Raw genomic sequence first — 27734 nt, 5'->3', positions numbered from 1 at the left:
ACATCTCATAAGGAATCAGCTATGATCCTCAGAGAGCTAAGTTTTTATCCTAATGTATTTAGTGGTGCCAGTCCAAAATACGGTGAGTCTTAACTGAAATTGTGAATTAAAAGAAATAATTAAACTTAATATGTAGTGTATTTATTTCTAAAGGCATTTTTAAAGATTACATGCTTAAACTGAAAGTCTTCGTGGAGAAAGACTACTTTGGATAAATTTTATATTGAAATTTTAATCGAGTCACATTTCAATTGCCTTTAGCACAAAGGTGTTGGTTTGCAGCAGTTGACAATAGCAACTACTATAGTTAATGTTGAAAAAACAGTTTCTGTAATATACTTCTGGTATTGCAGGTTCGTATTGCTCCACATCTTAACTTCAATCCAAACTATAGTCTGTGTGTGGTCTCTGCACAGAAATTATGTTTTTGGAAAAATTTGTGCAAAATTCATGCCCAGGTTGTGTTTAAAAAACAGTGATTTTAAAAACAAAATTGAAAAATTGAATTTAAAATTACTTTTGTTTTTAAAAATAATCATTGTAAAATAAGACAAACTATGTTAAAGTAATTTAAAGTAAAAAAAATTGAAGCCGTACATGTTTGTCACTGAAGTTGTAAAGAAAGTCATATCATTGGTAGAAATCGCTGGGTAAGCACCTGGGACCAGTTTGTTGAAGTGCTAAGCTAGCTTTTGACAATGGGAGATCCTTTTGCAGTAAGACTCACAGGGCTTGTCTACACTTGCCCCCAACTTTGAAGGGGGCATGTTAATCAGGGTGATGGGAGATTACTAATGAAGTGCTGCGGTGAATACATAGCACTTCATTAGGCTAATTCTCCTATACAGTAACTTCAAAGTGTCAGATGGCATGCGTGAAGCTGCAGGCACTTCGAAGTGCCTTTACTCCCCAAAATTTTGAGGAGTGAAGGCACTTAGAAATAGCATGGGCACTGCAGCACTTCATTAGTAATCTCCTATCACCCTGATTAACATGCCCCCTTCGAAGTTGGGGGCAAGTGTAGAACCAGCCACAGTGTAAATGAATAACTTCACCTTCTGTGGTCTGCTCCAGGAATGCCTTTCTCTGTCACTTCTCTGTGGGCAGAGACTCACATCCCACTCCTTTCTGAGCAGAGTGTCCCACCTCCCCTACATTTTACTTCTAAGATGGTAGGGTGCCTCGAATCAGGCAGACATCTTTTATATTTACATTAAAATAAATTTATGACTACTTCATCCCTAAAGGTTACAGAGAGATCGTTCTTCAGACTTTGCCTCAGCTAACAGTCCTAGATGCAAAGAATGTTTTTGGTGAACCAGTAAACTTGACAGAAGAAAATTCATCAGATTTGCAGTGTTTAGAAGGCCTCTTGGATTGTTTGGTTTCATCCAATCCCCCCTGCCAGGAAGAACAGGTGCTCTCACTGCTATTTTCAAGTATAAACACAATGTGCTAAATTAATTATAGCTATGCTGGATATTATAATTATAGCTATGCTTTTTTTTTTAAAGAGTTGTGTTAACTTGAAAGTGATCACCCCTCATATTGATAAGGTGTTAGCTCAGTTTCGACAACGTGCAAGCAGACTGACACAAAGCACCTTCAGTTCTTCAGAAGCAGTCTCCTCTTCAGAACCAGAAAGAGCTAAAATTGATAAGGACTTACAGAGTGAGATGAGGATCAAAAAACTAGAGGATCAAATTTCACAGCTTTTGAAGAAGGTAACTAGTTAAGGTGCATAAGATTTACACAAAAAGGCCTTTTTATGTTTGAGATATGAATCTGTCATGATAAAAACAAAAATCTAGTCCTTGCTGGCTGCTCATGGCATGGCAGAGTGAGGACAGACATCTGTATATCAATGTGTGCCTCCAAAAATTATCATTCCGTCAGATACCAAGAGTGATGAAGGCCCAGAAAAGAATATTTGTAAACCTCAAAAACTGTAGATAATACTTCCAACCAGTAACAGGAATTTGCATACTAGATTAAATGTGTGGTTCATTTAGTCCATTATGCTCTCAATTAGCTGATAATGGTGGATATAAAGTGAATATTTTTTTTAATCTTTTGACACATTCCAGTAATCAGCCAGAAATGTGAAAAGTGGTAAATTTCTAGCACTGTGGAAGTTAATAATGATATAAAACAATGGCCCAACTGGATTGATTTTTACTTTTTGGGGGGGTCAGGGAGAAAGAAATGGTATTTTCTAATGTTTAGTGGTGGGGTTTTTGTTAGGGGCAATACATGGTGTCCCTGGCATATTTACAACATCTTGACAAAATGCACAGAAGTAACAGATGCAATTATTTTCCACATAACCAAGAATAGGATTAGAATAAATTTGTATCAGGAGAGATTTACAATAACTTTCAGGAACTATTCCTAATAATAAGGATAATTTAGCATAGAGACAGACTATCACTGACAGGTTTTAAAAATAAGTTAGATCATGCTACACAAAATATGTCTAAACATAGTTATTCTGCCTCAGTGCAAAGAGAACGGAGCATATTACCTCTTGACGTCCTTCTAGCCTTATGTTTCTGTTATCTCTGGTTATTAACAAACTTGACAAGAAAAATCAAAATATTAGGTGCTGTGTGACCCCTATATCTGTAGGGAGTTGAACATGTATAATCCTCAAAAGATGGGCTGAACTAAGATAGTATTGTAGATCCTCCATTGTGATGTGGTAGCAGATGATTAGTATGCTTTATTCCCCCACTTATATTTATTACTTTGTTGTCAGGTAAAAGTCCAGTATAGAGTTTATTTTTTTCCTTTCATGTGAACTGGAAAGAGTTTTAACTATTCGTTAGGAAAAATAACTTTTTAACAAACTTTCTTGGTAACTGCAGAAGTTCAAAGGGTAATGTTTATTTTTTTCCTTTCATGTGAACTGGAAAGAGTTTTAACTATTAATCAGGAAAAATAACTTTTTAACAAACTTTCTTGGTAACTGCAGAAGTTCAAAGGGTAATGAGTAAGCAATTGCCCATTATTTGACACAGTGTTCTAGCAGTATAGCTAGGTTTCTTGCATGAAAGGAAAGGCTGAAATGCTGGGAGGACAGAGTGGTGAGAGATGTAGCTAATTAGCTACAGTCTGTAGAATCTCCATTAGTTAATCTACTTCTATCAAAGGTATTTCATAAAGCCTAATCCTTCAAAGTTAACATTTGATAAGAATGCCTTTAGAAATTGCTGAAGTAATTTTTTAAGGCTGACAGCTTTTTACTTGTTTTTATTCTTAGGTGTCTAATTATTCAAGAACGGGCAATCCACTGAAAGTTCTCAAAACAAAGAGAGACACGGATCTGACTTCTGAAAGTGAGTTTGAAAGTGGAATAGAGAACAATAGAAAGGTTGCTAAAAGAAGCAAGATCCCAAATTATCGGAAATCTACTTTGTCTTCTAAACACCATGCCACTCATCTCAAAGGCAAAATAATTGACAGGTACTTTCATTTCTGCAACTGTAAGAGTCCAAAGTTCATATCAAATGTTTGAGTACTTCCTGAATTAATTCAGCTCTTGAAATTGAAATTTTGTGCTGGAGGTGATAAAGATGCTTGTCACCTAAGATGATATATATATATAGCATTAATGAAGATCTCAGTGTTTTAGAAGTTTCTTTGTGTCATCTTTATTTATTAGTATGATGAGTTAACCAGTTGCTGTGTTAACAAGTTGCTGTGTTCTTCCTGTAACCCCACCATCATTGGAGGTTTGTTGGTTTAGGATTTGTGTGTGTGTGTGTGTGTATTTCAACTCCATTGTTTGCCTCTTTTTTTCCTAACATTAGTTTTTCATGGCCACCAGGTTGCAAAATGATGGGGTAGATTGATGCAGATTTTAATTTTACTTTTTTTTTTTCTTATATGCTTTGCTTAGTGAATGGTTAACAAAACTGACATCTGAAATATCCTCACAGTCATCTGAGTTAGCGCCCATTTGAATGAACAGGACAATTCATATCACATATTGCTTTAGGCTTCATGCAAACTCAAGCATTTGTTGTACTTGTCTTGTTTTTGAAGGTTATCTCCATAACCAAAGCTAGAGACTTTTTTAAAAGCAATGCTCAGACTCCAAAGAAATAAATGTAGTCCGTTCTCATGTCCCAAAGTAATCATTTGTGCTTCCCATACAGGGTCATGCTCCATACTGTGGGAAATAATGCAATATGGCTCTGGTGACATATGGTATTGAACTCTGATCTTCCTTCAGTAGATGCAGGTAGCTTTCCTTTAAAAGTAGAACGCTGAGGTCAGAGTGCTACTTACTTTGATATAAAAATTCTTATTGTTTTTTGATTTACTGGTACGAAAATGACCCCACATAAAGGTAAAAAAAATCTTCCTTTCAGGGTTGCCTTTGATCGTTGAAACTTTGAATTCTGCTTGTAAGAAAATGTTGGAGGGGTCAGACATCATATTTTAGAGACTACTTGATTTTTACAGGAGGGCAGTTACTCACTATGCTGGGACATTCTCAAGATACTTGAAACTCACAAAGTGAAAAAGTGATGTGTTTAATAAACAGATAAAGAACAGCTAGAATGTTCAAGAGCAATAGTTCTCATCCCAGAGGTCACTTGAAGCCCAGTGCTGCAGTTCATGTGATATCCTCAGAATCATACAGGTAGTATGTAGGCTACATCTACAAAATATAAATAAAAAATGGAAAGATGCATTTGTAGCCACTATGTTAAATAGGTTGAGAACCACTGATCAAGAGCCTAAATATTAATTTACCCAAATACTGTAACAGTGTGACAGGTCTTACATGTTCATAGTATATTTCTTGAAGAATCCCAAAGCAGTTTACAAAAAACTATGGCCCTGATCCTGCAATTATGTCCTCAGTGCCTCCATTGAAATGATTAGGCTTTCAAGTGAGTGCAGTGGTAAATTTGACACAGTATTGTTTCACCCACACACTTACTTAAGAGCTGTCACATGCAGAGTGAAATATAATATTTCACTAAACTATTTAACCACAGGAAGTAAGAGTGTTTTATCCAGTTGAAACTTGGGGTAGCTGCATTTGGGTCTAATTGGTCAAATATCGTGCTTACTGGAGCTGCTGTTGAAGGTCCAATGGCATATTAACTTCCAGGTAGTTAGGCTTGTAAGAAAAGAACATCATGGGTGTTCTTCTTTTAGGTTTTTTCCAGTGCTTAAAACCAGGTAATGTTTTTAGAGAGGTTTAACAGGTTGACCCGGATAACTCTACATCTATTAGATGCTGATCCCAACAAAATCAAAGAAACATTAGCATAGGTTGCTTTCAGTTTTAAAAATCACAATTAATATTAGTCCATATTGGCTGTGTCTACACGTGCCCCAAACTTCGAAATGGCCATGCAAATGGCCATTTCGAAGTTTACTAATGAAGCGCTGAAATGCATATTCAGCGCTTGATTAGCATGCGGGCGGCAGCGGCGCTTCGAAATTGATGCGCCTTACCGCTGCGCGGCGCGTCCAGACGGGGCTCCTTTTCGAAAGGACGCCACCTTCTTCGAAGTCCCCTTATTCCCATGAGCTCATGGGAATAAGGGGACTTCGAAGTAGGCGGGGCCCTTTCGAAAAGGAGCCCCGTCTGGACGCGCCGCACGGCGTCAAGGCGCGTCAATTTCGAAGCGCCGCTGCCGCCCGCATGCTAATGAAGCGCTGAATATGCATTTCAGCGCTTCATTAGTAAACTTCGAAATGGCCATTTGCATGGCCATTTCGAAGTTTGGGGCACGTGTAGACACAGCCATTGTCTCATGGAGAATAGGTCTTGTCTAACTTGACAGCGTTTTTGGTGAGTTTACAAACTTGATAAAAGTAACTGCTGACAAATTATGTGGAAGATTTAAAATATTCTGATTGTGTGGTGTTGGGGAATAACTCTATACAAAATCAAAATGGCTTTACTGAAATCTCAAAGAATCTAGAGTCATGTCTTCACTACAGAGCTAAATCAGCGCTGACTGCTGCAATCAATGCAGTGGCATTGATTTAGCAGGTCTGGTGAAGATATGTTAAATCAGTGGGAGAGAGCTTTCCCATCAATTTCTGTACTTCCTCTTGCCCTAGGAGAGAAAGATAAGTCAGCAGGAGAGCGTCTCCCATCACCACCATATTGTCTATGCCATGTTGTAAGTGGATCTAGCTATGTCAGTTTCAGTTATGTTATTCATATAACTAGAGTGGCATAAGATAGATTGATTTACTTCAATAACATGGCTCTCACCTATCTGGAGGAAAAAAAACGTCCTGTGAATGTGTTTTTAGAAAGTCACCCCTCAGATTTGTTTTTGGCTGAGTATTATTTATTATCTTTTTTTCAATGGCATGATATAAAATATAAAATCATTACTAGTGAAACTTACAGTTGATGCAAAAATTGTTCCTTATCATTTACTATTCACTAATGAGTTATACAAAGCTATCTGTAAGGACTGATAAGTTGGTTCTTTTGAATAACTTGTTTCAGTTTAGTCAAATGCAAAGTGATGCATCTAGAAACAAAATATTTAGGTCAAACTTTTGAGACTTTAGTGTGGAAAGTAGAGACGTTGCTAGGGACTGCAAATTCTGCACAGTGAACCATTTTCCATAATAGATCCACTTATAGTAAAATATTAAATAGCACTAGTTCATGACTTCACACAGAAATAACTAGCTATTTGTATCTCATATATTTATCCCATTCCTGGGATTCATCATGTATATTTTAAAGCATATTCTTGTCTTATGTTAAGTTACTTGTAAACCCCCAACTTGGAAATTAAATTGGTAATAGATTTGTCTGAGGCTTGTGAATAATATAAATTCCACAGTTAGTAATTCTTTGGATTTCATTCAGGATCAGTAAATTTTGATTTTGGAGGTTAAGAATAGATTGTTTCAAAACTCTTTTCAGAATCTAGGTTAATTAGAAGGTCATTTCCTGTCATTTTATCTATTTACTGAACTTTGAGGAGGAATGCTTATATATAATAAATATGTACTTTCATTTGTTTACACTTTTTTGATTCTTAGCTTTTTATTTATCATCATACATTTCAACATTTCAATCCTGTGTTCTTGGGTTGTTTTCTTCTCCTGAAGAAAGGGGATGTATGTATGTGTGTTTATATGTATGTATGTTTTAAAAATCAAAGAAACCTACACTGCTGCTGTGTCAAAGCCTTTTCTTGGGTCACTGTACAAAATAAAAATGGATTTTTTTCATCTTGATCTTCTCCTTATGTTTGTGAAAGAAGAAAACTGTTGAGATTCTTTTGTATAGGACACGGTTCAATTTTCTGTCTCTGTGCTTGTAATTATATGGTTTTTATCTTCCTTGCCCATTAAACATCCCCATTTAGGACCAGGACCACTGTCAATCCCAAAAGATACTTGTATCCACTGCTTTAACTGGATTTCAGCCAAACACCCCCCTCTATACCTTTTATAGACTAGAAGGCCACTATGCTGATGTAATGGTTCTTGCCCAGTTGTTTAGTCTTCAGCCATGAATTAATACCACTTTTACTTTCACTGTCTGGATTGAAGCACCTGTCTGAGTGTATGTGAACACTTCAAACTCAGGATGTATTCCTAGTCTGAGGAGACTCTCACATACTAGCTAGCACAGAGCTAGCACACTAAAAGAGTGTGTGGCAGGAGTAGCAGGAAGGGTCAGTTGTCACCGTATAGAACTGCCTTTCATGTCTGATGATCACTTGGTGGTTGTTCTTGCTGGCTTTTTGTGTCTTAGTTCCATTTACATGGGAGCTATGAGATGCAAAAGGTGAAATTTTAGAAAGTAGTCAATAGCAATGGTTTGACCTTAAAATGAAACCCTGGTTGCATTTAGACAATGGCAGAGTTTCTGTAGGGAAGCGTTAAATGGCTTCTAAATAACATATCCATGGGCACTCTGTTTAAAACCTGTTTTCCTAAATTCATCTGTTCAGTTCAATATAATTGACTCTTCCAACTTTTAATATCAGCAGATGTCTTTTAATATAAGTGTCCAACACTGTGATGTCTTTAGTGTGTAAAGAGAGATTAAATTTTGTATACTTAAGCACATTAACTTTTCTACCACTTCAGAGGAGAGGAGCAGAATTGCTTGAAGACAAAGTGTCTGCATTCTCAAATGAAAGAGAACTCTTCTTGTGTAAATTCAACTTCAGAAACACCAGATTTGGAAGTAGTGGGAGAATCAGCCAAGAAGTTGGTGGCAAGACCAAAGAGTCAAACAAGAAAAACAGAAAATGTGAATTCAAGTACTGCAGAGGAATCCACTTACAAGGTACATTTTTACTACAATAAAAGAAATCAGAAAAATTTAGTCTTCACCTGCAGTAGAGCAAGTATAAACAGAAAGGTTGCCCAAGGAAAATTTTAAAATGATTTGTGGATAGGATCATCTTGCTAAACTGTTTTGTAAAAGTAGTGAAGTCTAATAATTAAAAAAGTTAAACAAAAGCTTTTTAGCATATTACTACACATTTGGGCCAGGTCTACTGGCACTCGGCTCTGAATGCACATGAGGGAACCTAACATTGCAAATGAAGCACTGATTTACAGATCTCATGCCTCATTTGCATGATGTCACACAATCGCATTTTTGTGAGAGATTTTTGGCAAAAAACAAACAGCCATGTAGACAGGGTTCTGTCGGGAAAGGGGGTTTTTGCTGACAGAACCCCATCTACATGGCTGTTTATCATTCTCCAAAATCTCTTCTGACAATGCAGTCATGCGAGATTATGCAAATGAGGCATGAGATTTGTAAACCAGAGCTTCGTTTGCAATGTCAGGTTCCCTTATGTGCATTCCTCTCTCATGAGAGGAAGGCCATTTAGATATGGCCTTTGTGTTTATAACAAATTGTTAATGCTCACCTTTGCCAGCAAAGACTTTCCTACAAATATATGCTCTGTCAGCATAAATCCTTCTGCAAATAAGTAGAAGACAAGAAAAAGTAAAGCCATAATGATATAATAAGTCACATTTGACAAGTCAGCTGGCTGGGCAGGTGATTCTATTTAAGCTTTTCTGTGTCAACCTATGCCAAGCAGATGGTGCAACTCCTTTTGCAGGCTGGGCTAGATTTGTTCCTATGTTCTATTTACCTGGCATTCTTTTGCTTGGTCTGGTTTTCCATCAGCTTTCTGAATGTACAAGCAATTTTTATCAGAACTGGTAACACAACTAAGTAGAAGGGCTAATAATTTTGTTAAACTTCACATTTTCAGAATGTTGGTTTTTAATATTTTTATTTAGGCACTAGTTCAAGAACTGGATCAGGAGAAAGAGAAGAGGTGGAAAGCTGAACAAGCTGAAAAGAAACTGAGAGAATATATCAAAGAACTGCAGAAACAGTCAAAAGAAGAGAAGGATATTCAGAGTATGGCTGTGTATACTACAGACAGGTAAAAGAAAAATATGTTTACTCCAAGGCACACTGCTTATCTGGCTTAGAGAAATGGGGAAAGAGTTAAGGAATAAATTTTCATGTTATGTATACACAGTGTGAAAGATTATTACAAAAAAAAAATTGAGACTTCAGCTGGTTGATTCACAGTGAAATCCCCTCTTTGACAGTGTGTTCCTCCGTCTTTTTTGACCTTTTCCAAATGGACAAAATAGTAGTTTTCTACATGCATTCAGTTCTCTTTCCTCCCTGTGCCAGTTCTGAATGAAAGAAAATGCTCAACTGTTGAAAAGTGAACAGTTTAACATATAGACTCGCATAAGCAGACCCATATGCAGAAATTTCTGGGGAAGGGAAAGGGTGCTTTTTTGTAAATGTAGGCTGCAATTCTTTTACATATATTCAAAGTAGTAATGCAGTGATTGTGCATAAGAGAAGTAAATGAAAAACTTGAGTGGAAACAATGGTAGAATGACTTTTGTTATATTAAAAATTTTTAGTGTAACAGACCTGTTATAGAAATTACCTTTTGGGCTATTTCTGTAATATTGTAAGTGAAAAAACAATATTCCAAAATATTCCAGTTTTTGTCTTTAGAGTTTTTCACTTAAGACTATATATAAACTAGTACAGTAAACTCTTTCAGATCCGTCAGCCACAGGACTGGGAGGTTGCCAGATATCAAATAGAGAGGTATACTTAGCAATGCATAACATAAAAGAAAAACAAGATTAGATATTAAGAAACAAATAAAAATGTATGCAGAGTGCTTTATTTACCAACAACAGTAGTATTGTATGCTGTAAACTTAAAGGCTGTGTCTTCATTTGCTGCTTTTTCCGGAAGCAGCATGGTAATGAGCCGTCCAGAAGATGCTAATAAGGCACGGATGTAAATTTCCCACGCCTCATTAGCATATAGGCACGTGATTCGGAGTCTGGAAGAGCTTCTTCCAGACTCTGAATCATGTGCCTATATGCTAATGAGGCATGGGAAATTTACATGTGTGCCTCATTAGCATCTTCCAGACAGCTCATTACCATGCTGCTTCTGGAAGAAACGGCACATGAAGACCCAGCCATACTGTATTTATTTGTGTTTACTCTCACTGTACTGTGCTTACAGAAAATGTAACTAAAATTTACTTATGGTTAAAATGCTGGTTATTTGAGAGTTCTGGAGAATACAATGCCAGATACGAGTTTACTGTAATAATGAAATAGATTTTAGGTAACAGCAAACTTTTCATGACACCAAGTTCACTCTCCATTTTTAAGGAGGGTTTGAAGCTCTAGTCTTCTAGGAAACTTCCAAGCAAAGATATCCACCATTTCATCCAAGTCCACTCTGGCTGCTCTCCACGCACAGCAAATGCTGTTCAGGATCTCACAGCTTCTCCCTCACTTTCCTGTTGCTAGTGGCCAGGGGCTTGCTGGGAAATGTAGTCCCTTCCCTGCTCCAGGGCCAGCTCTCTAGGCAGGGAGCTGGTCAAAGAACTACAGCTCCTGAGGATGCCTTGGATTCCCCCTTCATTCCCTGGAGACTCCCCATGCACAGACAGTACAGAGAGAGGGCAAGAAACTGGAGGGCGGGATGCAACTGCACACGGGCCTGGCCTTAGTCACCTCATCAGTAAACCTTTAGGTTACTTGTGCAGTTCTTTTCATAAATTCTATTTCCTAACTGACTGTTGGGTCCTATCTGACTTGGGGGATGATCATTCTTCCAACACGAGTCATGCTTCACAAGAAAAATAAGGCAGAAAGTTTTCCTGAATTGGAACATCGATATTTTGTTTGGAAGTGTTTTTTTCTCACTTGTCTTTGAGTTACAAGAGCCATTTTCCCTTCCATTAATTCAATGTCATTATGATACAAATGTGCCTAAAATGCCTATAACCTTTATTCCAGAACTTCAGAGTGAGATGTGGTTGTCTATTGTTAAAACAACCTTAAGAAAAATCAAGTTAGAGATTACGTAGCAGTGGTCTCTTAATGTCTATTTTCCATGCTTGTTTAAAAATCAGCAAATAAATGTGTTCTACATAACACTGAGTGGCAGGTGGAATTAAATTTGTTGGTGACATTGGAGGAGATGTTTCCTCCAAGACCTTCATTTTCAGGATTGCTTTCAGATTAATAATGTCTTTTAATATGGTGGCACCAAACACTACACTGTCCTGTGTTCATGCATGTGTAGTTAATGTGCGACATGGTAACATTATCACACTGAGCCTTATCAGTATATCCAATAAAGCTCAGCTTGGCTTTTATTCATTCCACAATTAAACTTCTTAAAATATTTTAAATCTGTCTGTCTGGGGTGGGATAAGTTACTTTAAATACATTATAATTTTTAGTGAATATCATTAAGAAGGGAATGTACTTATGTTACTGCACTAATGTTTAGGTTGAAGGAATTGATTTTGCGAGAAAGAAATATAAAAACAAGACTGCAAAATGATACCCAGCAATTGAAGGATGAAATCAGAAGACTTACCAATGAGTTAAATCAAGCAAAAAATAAAGAGGAAGATCAGCGAAAGGCTATACAAACTTTAGAAGAAACGTTATCCAAGATGGAGACACAAAGAGTACAGCAACAAGCAACAGGGGTATATATTTAGCAAATTGTCTATAATAATGGGATAGCTAATAAGCTCGTACAAATACTAATGAATTCTTAAAATGTGACAAGACTCGCTTTCTGGTTTTTAATTTTAGTCTCCAAGTTGGATTCACAAAAGCCATCTAATTTAGGTGGCTCCCTGCCAATAGGAGATACTGGGGGAGGGGCCTCTGGTCCTATGCATGGCCCCTTGCCAAAATAAGTCCCTAATTCCGGGCTGCATGGAAGCATCTCTCTGTCTTTTAGATTCTCGGTTGCAAACATTCGCTTGGAGTTAGGCACCTATTTTGTCTTTGGCTACGTCTACACTAGAGAGGTTTGTCAACAACACTTGCAGAGTGTCCACATTATAAATGTGTTCTGTCAACAGTAAATTGACAGAACGCAGCACTTTTGTCAACAGCTTTCTGCTGTTCCTGCAGGAGGCAGAATGCATTTTGTGATGGAATCTGTTGACAGAAAGCCAGTGTGGATGCTCCAGGGGCCCTCGGTCAACAGACAGGGCAACTGGGACACCAGGCAGCCCTGTTTCCCATACTTCTGGTTGGCTGTTCTGTTGAGAGAGCAGCTGGGCAGTCTGGCCACTCTCTGTCGATATAGCAGATTGACAGAGTGATCCGCTTTCATGTGGGGCCGCAATTTGTTCACAGAACTTTTATTGGAGGATATCTTCTGACAGTAACTTCTGTAGACAAATCGCTGTAGTGTAGATGCAGCCTTTGTGAACAGGAGTTCCCCTTCATCACTTCCAGCCTATTGATTTTAGACTGCTCACCTGGGATGAAGGAGACAGCTGATTCAAATCTCTCCTGCACTCCTTTGCCTGAAGTGGAGAAGAGATTTGAACAAAGCTCATCCACATCTCAGGTAAATGGCCTAACCAGTGGGCTGAGAGTTATTCTTATATGGGGGTCCACTCATTTTATCCTGTTGAAGCTGTTCTTCTTTGGATAAATAAGTAGGCATTGGACTAGGAGGACTGGATCCTGGGTCTCCTAAATCTTGGGTGAGTGCTCCAGCCATCATTTATTCTCATGCTTGTTCTCTGTCTGGCCACAGTGGAACATAGTTGATTTCTGAGGACATAACACTAACTCAGAATCAGTAAGCGGGAGATGTTATTGGTCCACGTTAAAGACTGCAACAAGTATTCTAAAGAGTATATGGCATTTCTCCAAAGTTCTGTCTGAAATTCTGATTTTATGATTGAGGCAAATAAGTTGGTCAAGGTACTTTTAATTCTTTCAAATCCTTTCCCCGTAAACTGGTAAACAAGTACTGCTTAGCTTTTATCAAGTGCCAAAAACCCTATGAAGAGTCTCAGTTAACACTGATGCCTTTGATACAGGGTACACTAGATTGTTGCAAATTTGTCTCTGTATTTAGTGCTTCATGGAGAAGACTTGCTGTGTATTGGACCTTTGGGGTGACACAAACTGTGGCATTTTATGAAAATATCTTAACAGTCATGGGCTATGTCTACACTAGAGCAAATTGTTGACAGAATTAATTGTCGGAAGATACCTTCCAGTAAAACTTCTGTGGACAGATCGTGGCCAAATTACCACACAGATTGCAAAAGCAATCAGCTCTGTTAACAGAGAGTGGCAGGACTGCCCTGCTGGTCTCTCGACAAAACAGCAGACAGGCCTGCCAGGTGTTCCAGAAGCACTGTCTGTCTACAGACGGCCTCCCGGAATGTCCAGACTTGCTTTCTGTCGACAAACATCCTGGGGGAATGGCAGAACACTATCAACAAAAGTTCCATGTTCTGTCAATTTACTGTCGACAGAATGCTTTGCGCATGTGGATGCTCTCCGGGTTTTGTTGATGGCATTTTGTTAACAAAACCCTCCTATGTAGGCATAGGCATGGTGTTTGCCACAGAAATAATAGCCCTGATAACAATCTTACTAAAGCAGTGTGTTTTATTTTTTATCCTAATTAAAAACTTTAGGAAGATATGGCAATTTTAAGATTTGTTCCTCTAATTTTTGTAAATTTTATACAGATGAAGCAGATTCAAGAAGCAGAACTTAAAGCTACAGCAACTGAGAGAGAAGTACAGTTACTTCGCGTATCTCTTCGACAACAGAAAGAGAAGGTGCAACAGCTACATGAGCTTCTCATGTTAAAAGATCAAGAGCACAGGTTTGTTTCACCAAAATCCAGATATGGTATATTAATACTGCAGAACCTAGAAAAGCTTTGCTTGTTTTAGGAAGTTTTACTATGGTAAGAGATTAAGCCATTTTGTTTGAAAATATATGTATTTGAGAAGTCCTATCCTATATATCTGCCCTTCTGCTAAAATGTCAGATTTTTTTTTTCTGACTAGCATAGCCTTATGAAATGACATTAAGGCTAGATCTGCACTGCATTCCACTTTCGGAAGTGTAATGCAAATGAGCGAGACTGAAAATGCAAATAAACCATGGATTTACATAGCTTGTGCCTCATTTGCATATTCTCACATGATCGCGCTTCCAGAAGAGGATTTTGTGGAAGTAAAAACAGCCACGTAGATGGGGTTCCTTCGAAAACAAAAGCCATTTTCGAAAGAACCCTTCTTCCTGAAACAAAATTGGAAAGCCAAATGCTAATATTTTTTTCTCCTTCTGTCTCTTTGTAAAGAGAATTATGGGTTGTATGTACTGAAGACAAATTCAGATGTTCTGTAAGTTTTTTGCACTGGTATAATTTGTAGATGAGGGTGTGAGTTTGTAGTTGGAAGTGTGTCCAACGGAAGGGTGTTGAGAGATCTGTGAATTTTTGAAGATATTATGACCTTTCTTTGCCTGTGCCCAAAAGTCTCACTGTTCTGAAATTTCTTTCAAAGTGAGTTTCTCTGAATTTTTGGAATCCTTTACCCCCAATCCCCCCCCCAAAACTACACAACACACCAATTTCTAAATTCAGGTATGTAAACATCTCCCCTCATTTAATTAAAAACTATTTTATTTAAATACCTTAGTCTTAAGATAGACAGTTTCCACTCAACTAAGCGTTACAAATGCCAAAAAAGGGCTACTGATTTTCAGGAGTTTCTACAATAATGTTCTTTGAAGCTAGGGGAGAGAAAATATATTATAATTTATTCCTTACATTAACATCAGCCTCAGCAACCTTAAGAAAGAGATTTGGCAGAAGTCCTTGCAATGTGAAGCAATGCTCTCCCCAAAAAAGTTCAAGGTTACAGTTAAGGTTTTGCACATTAGAGTGATGTGAAGTCTATGGTATGTTTTGTGTTACTAATTGAGTAGGAGATGTGAGATGTAGGCCATGTCTACACTAGCCCAAAACTTCGAAATGGCCGTGCAAATGGCCATTTCGAAGTTTACTAATGAAGTGCTGAAATACATATTCAGCTCCTCATTAGGATGCCAGCAGCCGCAGGCATTCAAAATTGACATGGCTCGCTGCCGAGCGGCTCATCCAGACAGGGCTCCTTTTCAAAAGGACCCCAGCAACTTCGAAATCCCCCTATTTCTATCTGCTGTTAGGAATAGGGGGATTTCAAAGTTGCCGGGGTCCTTTTGAAAAGGAGCCCCGTCTGGACAAGCCATGCGGCGGTGAGCTGCGGCAATTTCAAAGTGCCGCGGCTGCTGGCATGCTAATGAGGCACTGAATATGCATTTCAGCACTTCATTAGTAAACTCTGAAATGGCCATTTGCATGGCCATTTCGAACTTTTGGGCTAGTGTAGACGTAGCCGTAGAGTGCTCTTTATAGTTGAAGGAATATCCGTCAAAGAATATGGAGCATGAGAATGAAAGTATTAACTGATGCTGCTAAGGGTTCTTGTGGGTGTTCCTCATAGGCAACCTTAGCTGATTTTTGTTTTCCCTGATACATAGTTGGCTTTTCCTTCTTTGTTGGAATTATACTGTTGGAGTGAAGTACAAAGCATGGATTATCTACTCACTGTTCTCTTTGACCTTCACAAAAACTAAATGAAGAACGCTAATAAAAATACTTGGGTTCTATCTTGTTCTTATTAAATTGCTTTTGGTTTTCTAAATAAATGTAATATTGAAAAAAACTGCAATTCTAAATTTAATTTACATTTGTTTGGTAACTCCAGGAGAGAACTTGAAACCCGAGTTGCTTTGAATGGATCTGAATTCCAAAATGCCTTGTCAAAAGAAATTGCTAAAGAAGAGCAAAGGCATGAAGAACATGTTAAAGAGTTTCAGGAGAAAATCAGTATGTTGAACCAACAGTATATGGAGTTAGAAAATGAATTTCGTGTTGCTTTAACTATTGAAGCCCAAAGGTTTAAAGAGGTAAGACTAAGACGGTACCTTGCAAAATGTGTGTAGTTGTGGAGATTGTCAATTCTGGCCCTTATATTTTTTTAAACCATCTCTTTATTCTCTTTTCTTGCTTATCAAAAATGAAAATTTTAAGCGTTAAAGTAACAGTTGACTTTAAATTAGCTTAATTAACATATTTCAAGCATTTTCATATGGTTTGACTTAAGTCCCATGCATTCATAATTTAACCCTCGCATTTAACAGACTTTCAGGAATAGCAGATACCCCTCTCCCCTATTAGTGCATTAAGTTGAGGGTTTACTGTAATCTCCCTTTCATTATTTCTAATTTCCAGATTGTATTTCCACTTGACCCAAGTCTCACATTTTTGGAGAGATAATCCTGTTTTTATCCTGCAGGTTAAGGATGGTTTTGAAAATGTTACTGCTGAGTTAGCAGAACATAAGTGTGCCCTTTTTCAATGTCAGCAGAAGGAAAAGCAGTCAGCAGCTCTGGTTCAAGAGCTGACATCTATGGTGAAAGAGCAGAAAGCAAGGATTACAGAGGTAGTAAAATCAAAACAAGAAATGACAGCAAATCTAAAGGTATATATTGCTGAAGCCTCTCACTGTGGCTCTTTGGTGGTGGTGGGAAATTGACAACCTTGCACTAGCTGAGGCTCAGGCGGTGCTGCCTAAGTCGCAGTTGGCATCTGGTTCATCAGTTTTCCCCCCATGGTAGCTTTTTACAAAGCCATTGTGAGGGGAAATGCTGACCCTGCAGGACCCCGTTCACGCTGGGGAGCAGATGAAATGTTGCTTCCCAGCCTGAATGAGCTAGCAGGCCACTCCATGTTGTGGAAAGTGGGAGGGAGGTTGCGAGCCTGTTGGAAATGGGATATGGTTTAAATGTTGTGTCTTGGCTTCAACTGGTTGACGGGAAGAGGAATGTGCTCTCTGGAGCCACCTCCCCACACCCATGAGTAATCAAGTAGCCACTGAAATTTTCAGTGGTGACTTGTTTACTTAATGTCTCTAGCACAGCAGATTTTGAAAATGTGTCTGTGCTCACTGTTTAAGATGGTATATTTTCTGATGGATTGGAAACATTAATGCATTTGATCCTTTTTTAACTTGTATGCACTGCTGTGTTGCAAACCCCTCTGGTAAGGCCCCAGCCATAGTGAATGTAAGGAAATGTGATGTTCGTGAGCAATCCATTCAGCTGAAAAAATGGGGTGTACTGTAGAATTGTTTGTCACACTGAAGTATGCTGAAAGGGTTGGGAACCACTGGTATAGCCAAATACACACTTATACAGTTCCTCACATTTGCCTTATTTTGTGACATTAACAAGTTGTATATGACAGTAGCTACTTGAAACTGAGATTCGGAGAATGCTTAATATTGGCTGTGTCTACACAAGGAACTAACTTGAAAGTTAACTTTGAAGTTAGGCACTACTTTGAAGTAGCCAGCAGAGAGTCCACGCATTTTCCCTTATTTCAAAGTTAACTTCCTAGTAGGGGGCCCAGCTTTGAAGTTCTTACTCCATTCCCAGGAATGAAGTAGTGCTCTACTTCCAAGTTTAACTTCAAAGAAGGGTGTGTGTAGACGCTCAGCTTTGAAGTTGCTTAGTTCAAAGTTGTACTTCAAAGAAAGCAACTTGGAAGTTATTTTTGTAGGGTAGACACAGCCATTGTGGGGTTTTTTTCTGTTTTTTGGGGTTTTTTTGTAAATTCAAAAATTACAGTATTTTAGCTGCAGAACAGCCATTTTCAAATGCGTGGACATGAATTAATTAATTACCTTACAGTACTTAGCAAGTACTATACAAAGTACTGTGATTGGGATTAACATAATTAGTACTATTACAGTAATTACATAATGATATAGTGATTGCATATAATTTGCATTAGCTGGTATGTAGTGCACTCTTTAAATATTATCTACAATATTACAATCACAAATGGCCATTAAAATATTAGGAACAGGTCTGTTAGCTGTTAATTATAAGACCAGCTATACTGGACTTTATCTTGTAGTTTTTTCCAATAGGCCTGTGGAAAAGCATGTATAGCAATCAGTAGTCTCTAAATGCAAGTTACTTCTTTAATGTCAAGTCAGCTTTCAAAAAGAAAATAGATCCTCAAAGGCAGAATGTTTGTTGTCTTACGCCAAATGTAATTTCTGTCAGAGAATAAGTGTTGGATGCTTGATAATACCCTTTTATGAAAGCCTGTTCACAAAATGGAAAAATGGACTTTGCACGTGTTATGGTAGACATAGGCTATGTCTATACTTGCCCCATACTTCGAAGGGGGCATGGTCATCAGGGTGATGGGAGATTACTGATGAAGTGCTATGCTCCATATGCAGCACTTCATTAGGCTAATTCTCCCCCGCGGCAATTTCAAAGTCCAACATGACATGGCAGCACTTTGAAGTTTGACACTTTTGAAGTTGCTGCAGGGGAGAATTAGCCTCATGAAGTGCTGCATATGCATCGCAGAACTTCATTAGTGATCTCCCATCATCCTGATTACCATGCCCCCTTCAAAGTACAAGGCAAGTGTAGACGTAGCCATAATGTCTCAAGGAGTGGCACCTCATCAGTGCAGTTTTCATTTGTTCCCTATGGATTACTTTCTGCTGTACAACCTAAATTTTCTGTTTCCTCCTTTTAGACTTTTTTGGATGTATTTTAATTTAAAAGTTTATACTAATTTCATAAGAACATAAGAGCGGCCATACTGGATTAGACCACCAAAGGTTCAACTAGCCCAGCAAACCTGTCTTCCAGTAGTGGCTGACCCCACGCACGCACGCACGCACGCACGCACGCACGCATGCACGCACGCCCTCTTCTTCCCTTAAATAGCTAGTTAGTATTAACTGTCATAGTTAAAGTTTTCTTAATTGTACTAGATTCCTCAATATTTGTCTGACAGAAACTTACTGTATTTCCGGTTATTTTTTCGTGTACAGAGTCGAATCCGAGCACTTGAAAGTATGGCTGAGGAGGACAAACAAAAGACTATTCAAATTGAATTCCTGAAACAAGAAAAATCAAAACTTATTTCTCAGCTAACAGCCCAAGAATCTGTAATTGATGGATTAAAAATGGAAAGAAAAGTATGGGGACAAGAGTTGGCACAACAGGGTAAAAATACAATAGCTTTTTGGTATAATGTAACAATATATGAAACAATTAAATAGATATTTCACTAGAATTTCTTCCCTTACCAGTTGTAGTGCTGCAATTGACCATAGCTCTAACTGGCTGCATATACACTACCCCTCACTTTGGGAAGGGCTGTGCAAATGCAGTGGATCTAATTTGTTTTAGGAAGAAGGGCGCTTTTGAAAGCAGGGCTTCCTTTCTAAGGAATCCTGTCTACATGGCAATTCTGCATTTCGAAAGTAGCACTTCTGCATTTCGAAAGTGGGCTACCATTATACAAATGAGGCACTGAATATTCATATCAGTGCCTCATTAGCATTTTCGATCCACTGCATTTATATGCCCCTTCCAAAAGGGAGGGGTAATGTAGATGCAGCCACTGAGACAAATAATCTCTGTTCCTAGTTTCTTTTGTTTGACTCAGAAAGGACTACTTTTTATAGGAGTGTCATTATTAAGACTTATTAGCCTGCACTACCTGCAATATGTACAAGTAATTATAAAGAATAGTGTTCTGTTGCATGAACATCTCTTCATAGCTCTACATCTTTGTTTTGTTTTTTTGTTTGCTTTGAGATCCATGACAATTAACAGTTAAACAGTAAATATTTCTGTCCAAATACCACTTAAAAGGTATTGTCATCCTATCATAAGGGACTAAATGTTTATTATGTTTTTTAAATAGAGGGACAGATTGAAGATGTACCAAAACTGAGAATAAAATCCCAAGGAAAAAGAATCCTGTAGAAAAATCACAAGCAGTTTAGCTTTTTGAATTTATAATTTTCACTAAGCATAATATTGAGAATTCTGGTAATTGAGGCTAGTGCTACTCATTTGTATATTGGATCAGCTAATTTTCATATCTGCAGCAGAAAACAAAGGGAGACTCAAATTGCTAATGTCTTTGAAGAGGTGGGGCAAAAAGTGATACGGCTGTTATCTTCTTGCTTGTTTTGTTGCACTGCAACTGGCAAAATACTCAGAGAGATACGCGTGTTAGTCTATATCTTCCAAAAACAAGTAGTCATGTAGCACTTTAAAGACTAACAAAAGACTTCTTGAAGTGGGTCTGACCCACAAAAGCTCATCAGCTAATAAATTATTTTGTTAGTCTTTAAAGTGCTACATGACTTTTGTTTTGTAACTAGCTGTACAGATTTAGCACCATCTGGTGGTCTTTTTGGGCTGCTTAGCTCTATGCATTATTGTTAAGTACCCAAAAGTCTTAAGAGCAAATGTTATTTAATACTGTAAAATTATGTTCTTACAAATTAAGGTCCCAGTCCTTCATTTTGTTCCATGCAGACCTTATAAATATGTCCACACTTACATGTAATCTTCACTCTTCTGAAAGTTGCATGAAAAATGCCTTCATGATCTGCAGTAGTGTAATGTTGATGTGTTTATCCAGGAGCTTCTCTTGCTCAAGATCGTGGAAAACTAGAGGCAAAAATTGAGGTCCTAACCAATGAAAATGAGGTTCTGAAAAAACAAAATGAACGTAACAATGATGCCCTAAGAATTAAGACCAAAATAGTGGAAGATCAAACAGAAACAATTAGGAAATTAAAAGAAGTAAGTGGTGTGTGTGGGTATGCACAGAGTTGGAGTGAAAATTGTGGCAGCAACTTTAATAAAATTAGGAAGATTGTGCCATGATTGTTTGTAAAGGGTGCTCATCGATAGATTTAATTTGGCTGCAGGACCAGCCCACATATGATTGTTGTTATTGTGTCATCAAAATTTACCACTGTAGTTATGTACAGCCTTACACCCACTTACCCCACATGAAGATCATCCCCAGAAATGTATGGGAAGAATGTAGGATAAGGTCATGCTGAATTTATTTTGAAGAAGCAAAACACTATAAATTATTGGTTGAATTTGCTTGAAATCTCATATGCCAATATAAGATATTTTCTCCTTTATTATGTTTCTTTTTGCATTCAGGAAGCAGTAGGGTAACACCCTTACGATTAAATTAACATTATAAATTCCACTGGGGCTCAACTCTTTACCTCAGTTATAGCAAAACACCCAGTTATTTCTGGAAAGGATTTTGTCTAAGTAGATTTTAAAAATGTATTGAATATGACTAACTGATAATTAGTTTATAGTAAAGTAGAGTTTGAACTCTTCAATGTTTTTATTATATTTTCCTCAATTAATATGTAATCAATATATTAGTCTATTTACAGCTGTGTAAATAAATAAAAAACTGGGCTTGGAAGTAGTTGAGGTTCCTTTGCCTAAAAGAAGTAAATGATATTCCTCAATTGATTGGTACTTTGTTTTTGTGTTGCAACCAGTGCATCCTGTAAGGTAACATAACTGCAAGAAAGTTTTATGTTTAAGAAAAACTGGGCCCATACAGAGAGTGCAGTGCTCTGCTCTCACTAGCAACACTGTTGCATTCTGATCACGAACATATCAGGCTGTACCTTAAAACAAGTTGATTGGTTTGCCCCCATTATTTGTATTGGAAATCCCTTTGCAGAATTTCACTGCTCTGATGGCTAGAAATGTTCATCTGATTTTCAGCCTAAATTTATTTATATCCAGTTTATGTCCATTTATACCTAAACAAATTGTATTGTCTTTTGTATAGGGCTTACAGGAAAGAGATGAACAAATCAGAACACAGCACGAAGAAAATGTTGGAATTCAAAAGAATTTTCAGGCACAATTGGATGAAAAAACTGCACAGTTGGAAGACCTAATGGAAAAGTTAGAAAGGCAAAATGAAAGGAAAGAGGAATTAAAACAACTGCTGGAAGAAAAAGAAGCAGAACTGGAAGATGTTAGGAAAGCATACAGGTAATAAATACAATGAAATGTTATGACCCCCACTGAAATTCCAAGTGAAATCTTATGTTCTAATTGGTTAGGAGAAGAGTACATGGGCAGACAAGTCAGAGCCTCACTTTTGACCATTAGAATTCAAAAATAGGCGAGTTTTGAAAGACGATAGAATCTGTAATCACTCTGTTTTATTTTCAGTGCAATGAATAAGAAGTGGCAAGATAAAGGAGAACTGTTAAACCACCTAGAGACACAAGTTAAACAAATGAAAGAAAACTTTGATATTAAGGAAAAGAAGCTGATTGAAGAGAGAAACAAAAGTCTTCAAACTCAGAAGTAAAAACAAAATACTCATAATGGTTGTTTTGTTAAACTTGTATGTATTCCACCATGCAAGACAGATGAAATTTTGGTACACAGTACCAGAGTTCATAATGAAGTTGCAAGTACAGTACTTTCTATAGGTCCAATCCCACCACTCTTATGTACCCATGTGCGTCTTATGTGAGTAAGGACTACTTCTGTGAAGTAGGTATCTGTAGAATCTTCCCCTCATTTCTGCAGTGCACGTATAGACTGCATCTTTACTTTTGGAAAACCAGGTCCTTTTTTGAAAGAACATACGGAACATCCACACATAGAATGTGGCTTTTCTTCCAGAAGCCATCTTATGCTCCTGGATCAGGAAGAGCACCTTTTTTCGAAAGAGTAGTTCTTGTGGCATTGTTTTTTCGGTCCTGGGCCCATTCTTTCGAAAGAGTGGGGCCTATGTGAATGCTCTCCTCAAAAGAGCAGATCCATCTTTCAATCTGTTTTTTGTGTGTGGGCACGTTCTTTTGAAAGAAGATCTTCTGGAAGATCATCTGTTGAAAGATCACTGTAGTGTAGACACAGCCTTAGAGTATTTGACTATTTTTAGATTCCCAGCTCTTTATCCCCAAATGTTTAGTATTTAGATGCAGTTTCTACGTAGTGGGGAGCCTAGTTCTATGGCCACATTGAGATTACAGGGGGTTAATATAAAACATGAATTTATAATCTACAGATAGGAAGCCCATTGGCATAAATTAATTGAGAGCTTAAATGTGTATTCATGTTTGTCTGACTATGCATTTGTGTTGTTGCAGCAGCAGCAGACAAGCAGCTGTAATTAATTGCCAGCACTTAGGTTTTTCCTAGTACACTTGAGGGAGAAAAAGAATAAAATGAGAATCTGAATTTTTTTCCCTTCTCTTCTCCCTTTCCTTCCCACATTATTACTGAAATGTTGGAGTTGTTTTTGCATTTGGACCCATTGAATATTTTAATATATTACTTTATTTCTCTGTCATCAGAGCTTTCAAGGGAAGTGTTAGTTTAAGCAATTAACAGTGGATCGGGGTTGATAGTAAACAAAAATATTCACAACTAAGGAGTGAAACTTTCAAAAAAAATCATATAGGCATATTTTGAAGATGAAGGCTGTCTCCAGTAAACACACATACATGTGGCACTGCTTATCATGTCAGCCAAATAAATACTCAGTGAGGTGTCAGTATAACTGTAGTTTCATAAGCCTACTCTGTGCTAGGAAAACTTTTTTCAGAGACTTTCCACTATGATGCTGTGGCTATCACAACAATTTTAAACCACTTTTTTTTTTCTCTTTAGACATAGGCAGTTTAATTAACTGTGGTCCTGGTGTAAATTAGGCTACACACGCTACAGCAATAAGCAGAGTTCTGGCAGGTTCTGTTGGACCCAGTAATGCTAAAGAGTCAATGTCTGATGAGATTAGGTAGCCATGGACATTATTTTGATTTTCCATTAAACTTCCTTGAGCAAAGGACTGCTCATTACTGCAACTGTTCTGTTCCTCACTAAATTATAATTGCTGAAGAAGTACCTCTTTCAGATAAGGGTTGTCTACCCACTAAAACTAGTAAAATGTTTTTTCCTTGGTGGGAGTTTTCTCCATTTTTAGGAAAGATTGGCTATAAGGGTCATCTGGCCAGGAGGTTGAAGGAATATTTTAACTATCTAAATTAAGTTTCTCAAAAGCAATGGGCTTGTCTACACTATGACCTTTCTTCAAAGGAAGGATGGTAATTAGGGTGTTGGGAGTTTACTAATGAAGTGCTGCCGTGCATAGGCAGCATTTCATTAAGCAAATCATCCCCATACCCCCCGCAGCAACTCCGAAGTTTTAAACTTGGAAGTACTGGCACGCGTCTTGCTGCGCTGCACCCACTGGTACTTCGAAGTGCTGGGGCAGTTTCAAAGTCCCCTTACTCCTCAAGGAGTAAAGTGCACTTATAGACTCCTCTGGGAGTAAGGGGACTTTGAAGTTGCCCCAGCACTTTGAAGTACCGGCGGGTGCGCTGCAGCTAGACGCGTGCTGGTACTTCGAAGTTTAAAACTTTGGAGTTGCCGCGGGGGAGGAATTTGTTTAATGAAGTGCTGCCTATGCACAACAGCACTTCATTAGTAAACTCCCAACACCCTAATTACCATCCTTCCTTCGAAGGAAGGTGGTAGTGTAGACACAGCCCATGTGAAATAATTGATGTGGCTGAGCAGTGCTGAAATCTCTGTGCTATTGAAATATATCCTAGAAAGAGAATGTTGTTGTGTTAAATTTCATAGGGCTGTACATTCGTAGTGTCTGAAATAAGATTATTCAGTGGAACTCCATATTCCAGTTTTTTACTGAGACATTGTCTCAGGCACTGCTGTGTCCACAAGATAAGGATCTGCTACAAGATTTACCCTTTTAATTCTCAGAAAGTGTGTTTGTAATAAAGCCATACTCACCCAACCTGCTTTGAAGAAATGGTGGAAATAATACCTACAATTGCTGTAAGTTACATGTTCTATCTTCTGCTAGTATAAGTAGATGGTTGAAAGCCTTTGGGGCATTGGCATCCTTAACAAGGGCAAGCATGAATCTTCTATCTGTTAGCTGGTGATTAAACATGTAAGCTATGGAATCCCAGTAGTCCTGTCCATGGAGCACAAAACTTGCGGATTTGTTGAGACAAAGCACTGAAGCTAAACATTTTTAATCTCTGTGATATCCCTCTTACTTAAAGCAATAAAGAACATAAAAATAAGCAAAGCACATACAGTCTTAAAAAGTAATGCTAATATTATTTCTGGTTTCTTAAGGATTAACATATTTCGTACTATTTTAGGGTTGCAATGGAAAAACTTCATTCAATGGATGATGCTTTTAGAAGACAGCTTGAGTCAACGTTAGCAGCTCATCAGGCGGAATTACTGCAGCTGGCAGATGAAAAACAAAGACAAATTGAAGCAGCAAATGAAAAGGTAATGCCTTTTAATAAAACAATGCACCTTAAGATCTGCACTTTCAGTCCCAATATTGTTATATGCAGATAGCTGTAAACTTTTTGGAGTCTGTCAGCTAATCATCATTAACAAGAGCATTGCTGATGTTAAACTTCTAACTGTTGCCCAATAATGGATTCTATACAAGTGCACAGATAGTTGGCTGACTCTGAATGTTCTTTTTTGAAGGAATATGCAATTACTGGCCTGTGCATAAACATCCCTTAATCACTAGCGAGCCAGGAAAAATGGTGCTAAAGTATAGTATGTAATACTGTGTGCTTTTCATCTCCCTTTAAAGTGTCTCCCTATAACTCTAATACTGACTTATCTAGTGTGTCCCTTTCATAACATTTGATGTGAAAAAATGTCTAGCTTGCTTTTCTCCTAGCTGAGAACTTTGTTGATCCCATTTTAATGGGGTCGTTGCTGGAGCTGGTGTTAAACTTGCTGGGGCCTGTGTCTGAAGCCCTGAGTTCCATTGCCCAAAGCCTGAGGCCTTCAGCCCTGAGTGGCAGGGTTCAAGTTATAGGCCACTTGTCTGGGGCTGAAGCCCTTTGGCTTTGACTGGAGGGATAGCTCAGTGGTTTGAGCATTGCCTGCTAAACCTAGGGTTGTGAGCTCAATCCTTGAGGAGGCCATTTAGGGATTGGGGCAAATGATGTCAGGGATGGTGCTTGATCCTGTCAAGAGGGCAAGGGGACTGGACTAGATGACCTCCCAAGGTCCCTTCCAGTTCTGGGAGATGCATACCTTTGTGCTCTCTCCCACCGCAGGTTGGTGGGTCTCCAGCAGGCTCAGGCTTTGGTTCCCCCTCCTGGGCTCATGTAGTAGTTTTTGGTGTTAGAAGGAGACCACAATAAAATTAAGTTTGAGAAAGCCTGGCTTTATCCCATCTTGTCTTCCCTTATCACCTGCTTTCACATTGCACAATTCTTCATGAAAGTTATTTTACTTCATACTGCTTCTCTGTCTGTGTCTGTCATATAATGCATGAAGCAGTGTGTTAGGCAAATGTACTATTTATCAAAATAGAAATACAGTTTGTGATTTCTCGGGGGTTCTTACTCGATGATTAAAATAAACAAGATTACTTTTCCTGTAATGTATTGGTACACCTGTTGATTTTTTTTAATCATTTCAGGTTTACCATGTTGAAGAGGAAATGCGACAGCTTCTGCAAGAGACAGCAAACAGTAAAAAAGCAATGGAAGAGAAAATAAGGCGACTTACAAATGCCCTGACTGACATTCAACAAGATCTCTGAAATGTGCAATGCATTAAATGACCATTGTTTTCCTCCTTTTAACAAAAGGAGTTGAAGTAATGTAAAATATATACATACTCCAGGCTATAGAGTATCTTTGTTAATATAGTTTGTTTTACTTGTTGCTGTGATTTTTAGTTTCTTTTAAAATTCTTATTCCCAGGCAGTAATTTTTATTTCAGTGTGATCTCACTTTGAGAGTTCAAGAATCAAATATATATTAAAGATATGTACAGTATTTTCACACTCTGAGGTATGTGTCTCATAATATCTGTGTCTGAGCTGGCTAAGAAATAGGGCAAAACAAATCAACAAATTAAAAGCACTGTATGAGGAAGAGCTGGTGGAGTAAGTATGAAGCCAGGATACAGAAAGGGTTAGGCATGTACTTTGTGTAATTGGATTCTTTCAGTTAAGAAATCATGGTGCTCATGTCATATTAACTACAAATAAATTGCACCCATAATCAGCTTGCAGGATAAGGCTCTAACTAAGAAAATTCCTGATCTTAAGATTTACTGATGTAAATGTGAGGTTAATTACACAAAGGCTTAACCAACAGGTCTGAAACATACTTCATGCTTCAGATATGACTTGGATTGCACTGTTGTATTTCTTTAAAAATCCAGTGTTTTGTTTTGTTTTATTAGCAGCTATACAATTATTCCCTGAAGTTCCAGTGAGAATTGGAGCTTTGTTGTTCTTAGCACTGTGTAATATGTAAATTCCTCCACATGAAAAGGCCTCTAACTCTGCTTCCTGAAGAGGGGAATGGCAACTTTGGACAGACATTACACCTTTATACGGAAATACTATTCCCTCTCCTTTTAAATTG

The 27734-nt window shown here is 37.9% G+C and overlaps 1 protein-coding gene across 6 annotated transcripts in view; it reads left to right on the top strand.

Annotated features, from left to right (window-relative positions):
* LRRCC1 (leucine rich repeat and coiled-coil centrosomal protein 1) overlaps window positions 1-27210 on the top strand; it is a 43690-nt gene extending 16480 nt beyond the window's left edge. For 3 of the 6 annotated variants that reach the window (XM_074987006.1, XM_074987005.1, XM_074987007.1), the window contains 15 exons: window positions 1248-1417; window positions 1515-1724; window positions 3263-3465; window positions 8101-8302; window positions 9280-9428; window positions 11840-12044; window positions 14070-14209; window positions 16143-16344; window positions 16734-16919; window positions 19302-19476; window positions 20912-21075; window positions 22109-22317; window positions 22501-22638; window positions 25476-25611; window positions 26777-27210. In XM_074987006.1, the coding sequence (XP_074843107.1) occupies window positions 1248-1417; window positions 1515-1724; window positions 3263-3465; window positions 8101-8302; window positions 9280-9428; window positions 11840-12044; window positions 14070-14209; window positions 16143-16344; window positions 16734-16919; window positions 19302-19476; window positions 20912-21075; window positions 22109-22317; window positions 22501-22638; window positions 25476-25611; window positions 26777-26899 (2612 nt within the window). In that variant the 3' untranslated portion in view covers window positions 26900-27210. Of the gene's footprint in view, window positions 1-1247; window positions 1418-1514; window positions 1725-3262; window positions 3466-4174; window positions 4247-8100; window positions 8303-9279; window positions 9429-11839; window positions 12045-14069; window positions 14210-16142; window positions 16345-16733; window positions 16920-19301; window positions 19477-20911; window positions 21076-22108; window positions 22318-22500; window positions 22639-25475; window positions 25612-26776 lie in introns of those variants that run through there. The other 3 variants (XM_074987008.1, XM_074987010.1, XM_074987009.1) reach the window with 3 other exon arrangements.
* The last annotated feature ends 524 nt before the right edge of the window (window positions 27211-27734 follow it).

The sequence above is a fragment of the Carettochelys insculpta genome, chromosome 2 (assembly GCF_033958435.1).
Source record: "Carettochelys insculpta isolate YL-2023 chromosome 2, ASM3395843v1, whole genome shotgun sequence".
Taxonomy (NCBI): Eukaryota; Metazoa; Chordata; order Testudines; family Carettochelyidae; genus Carettochelys; species Carettochelys insculpta.
Note: the sequence above shows the minus strand (reverse complement) of the source record. Positions and strands in the feature narration are given on the sequence as shown.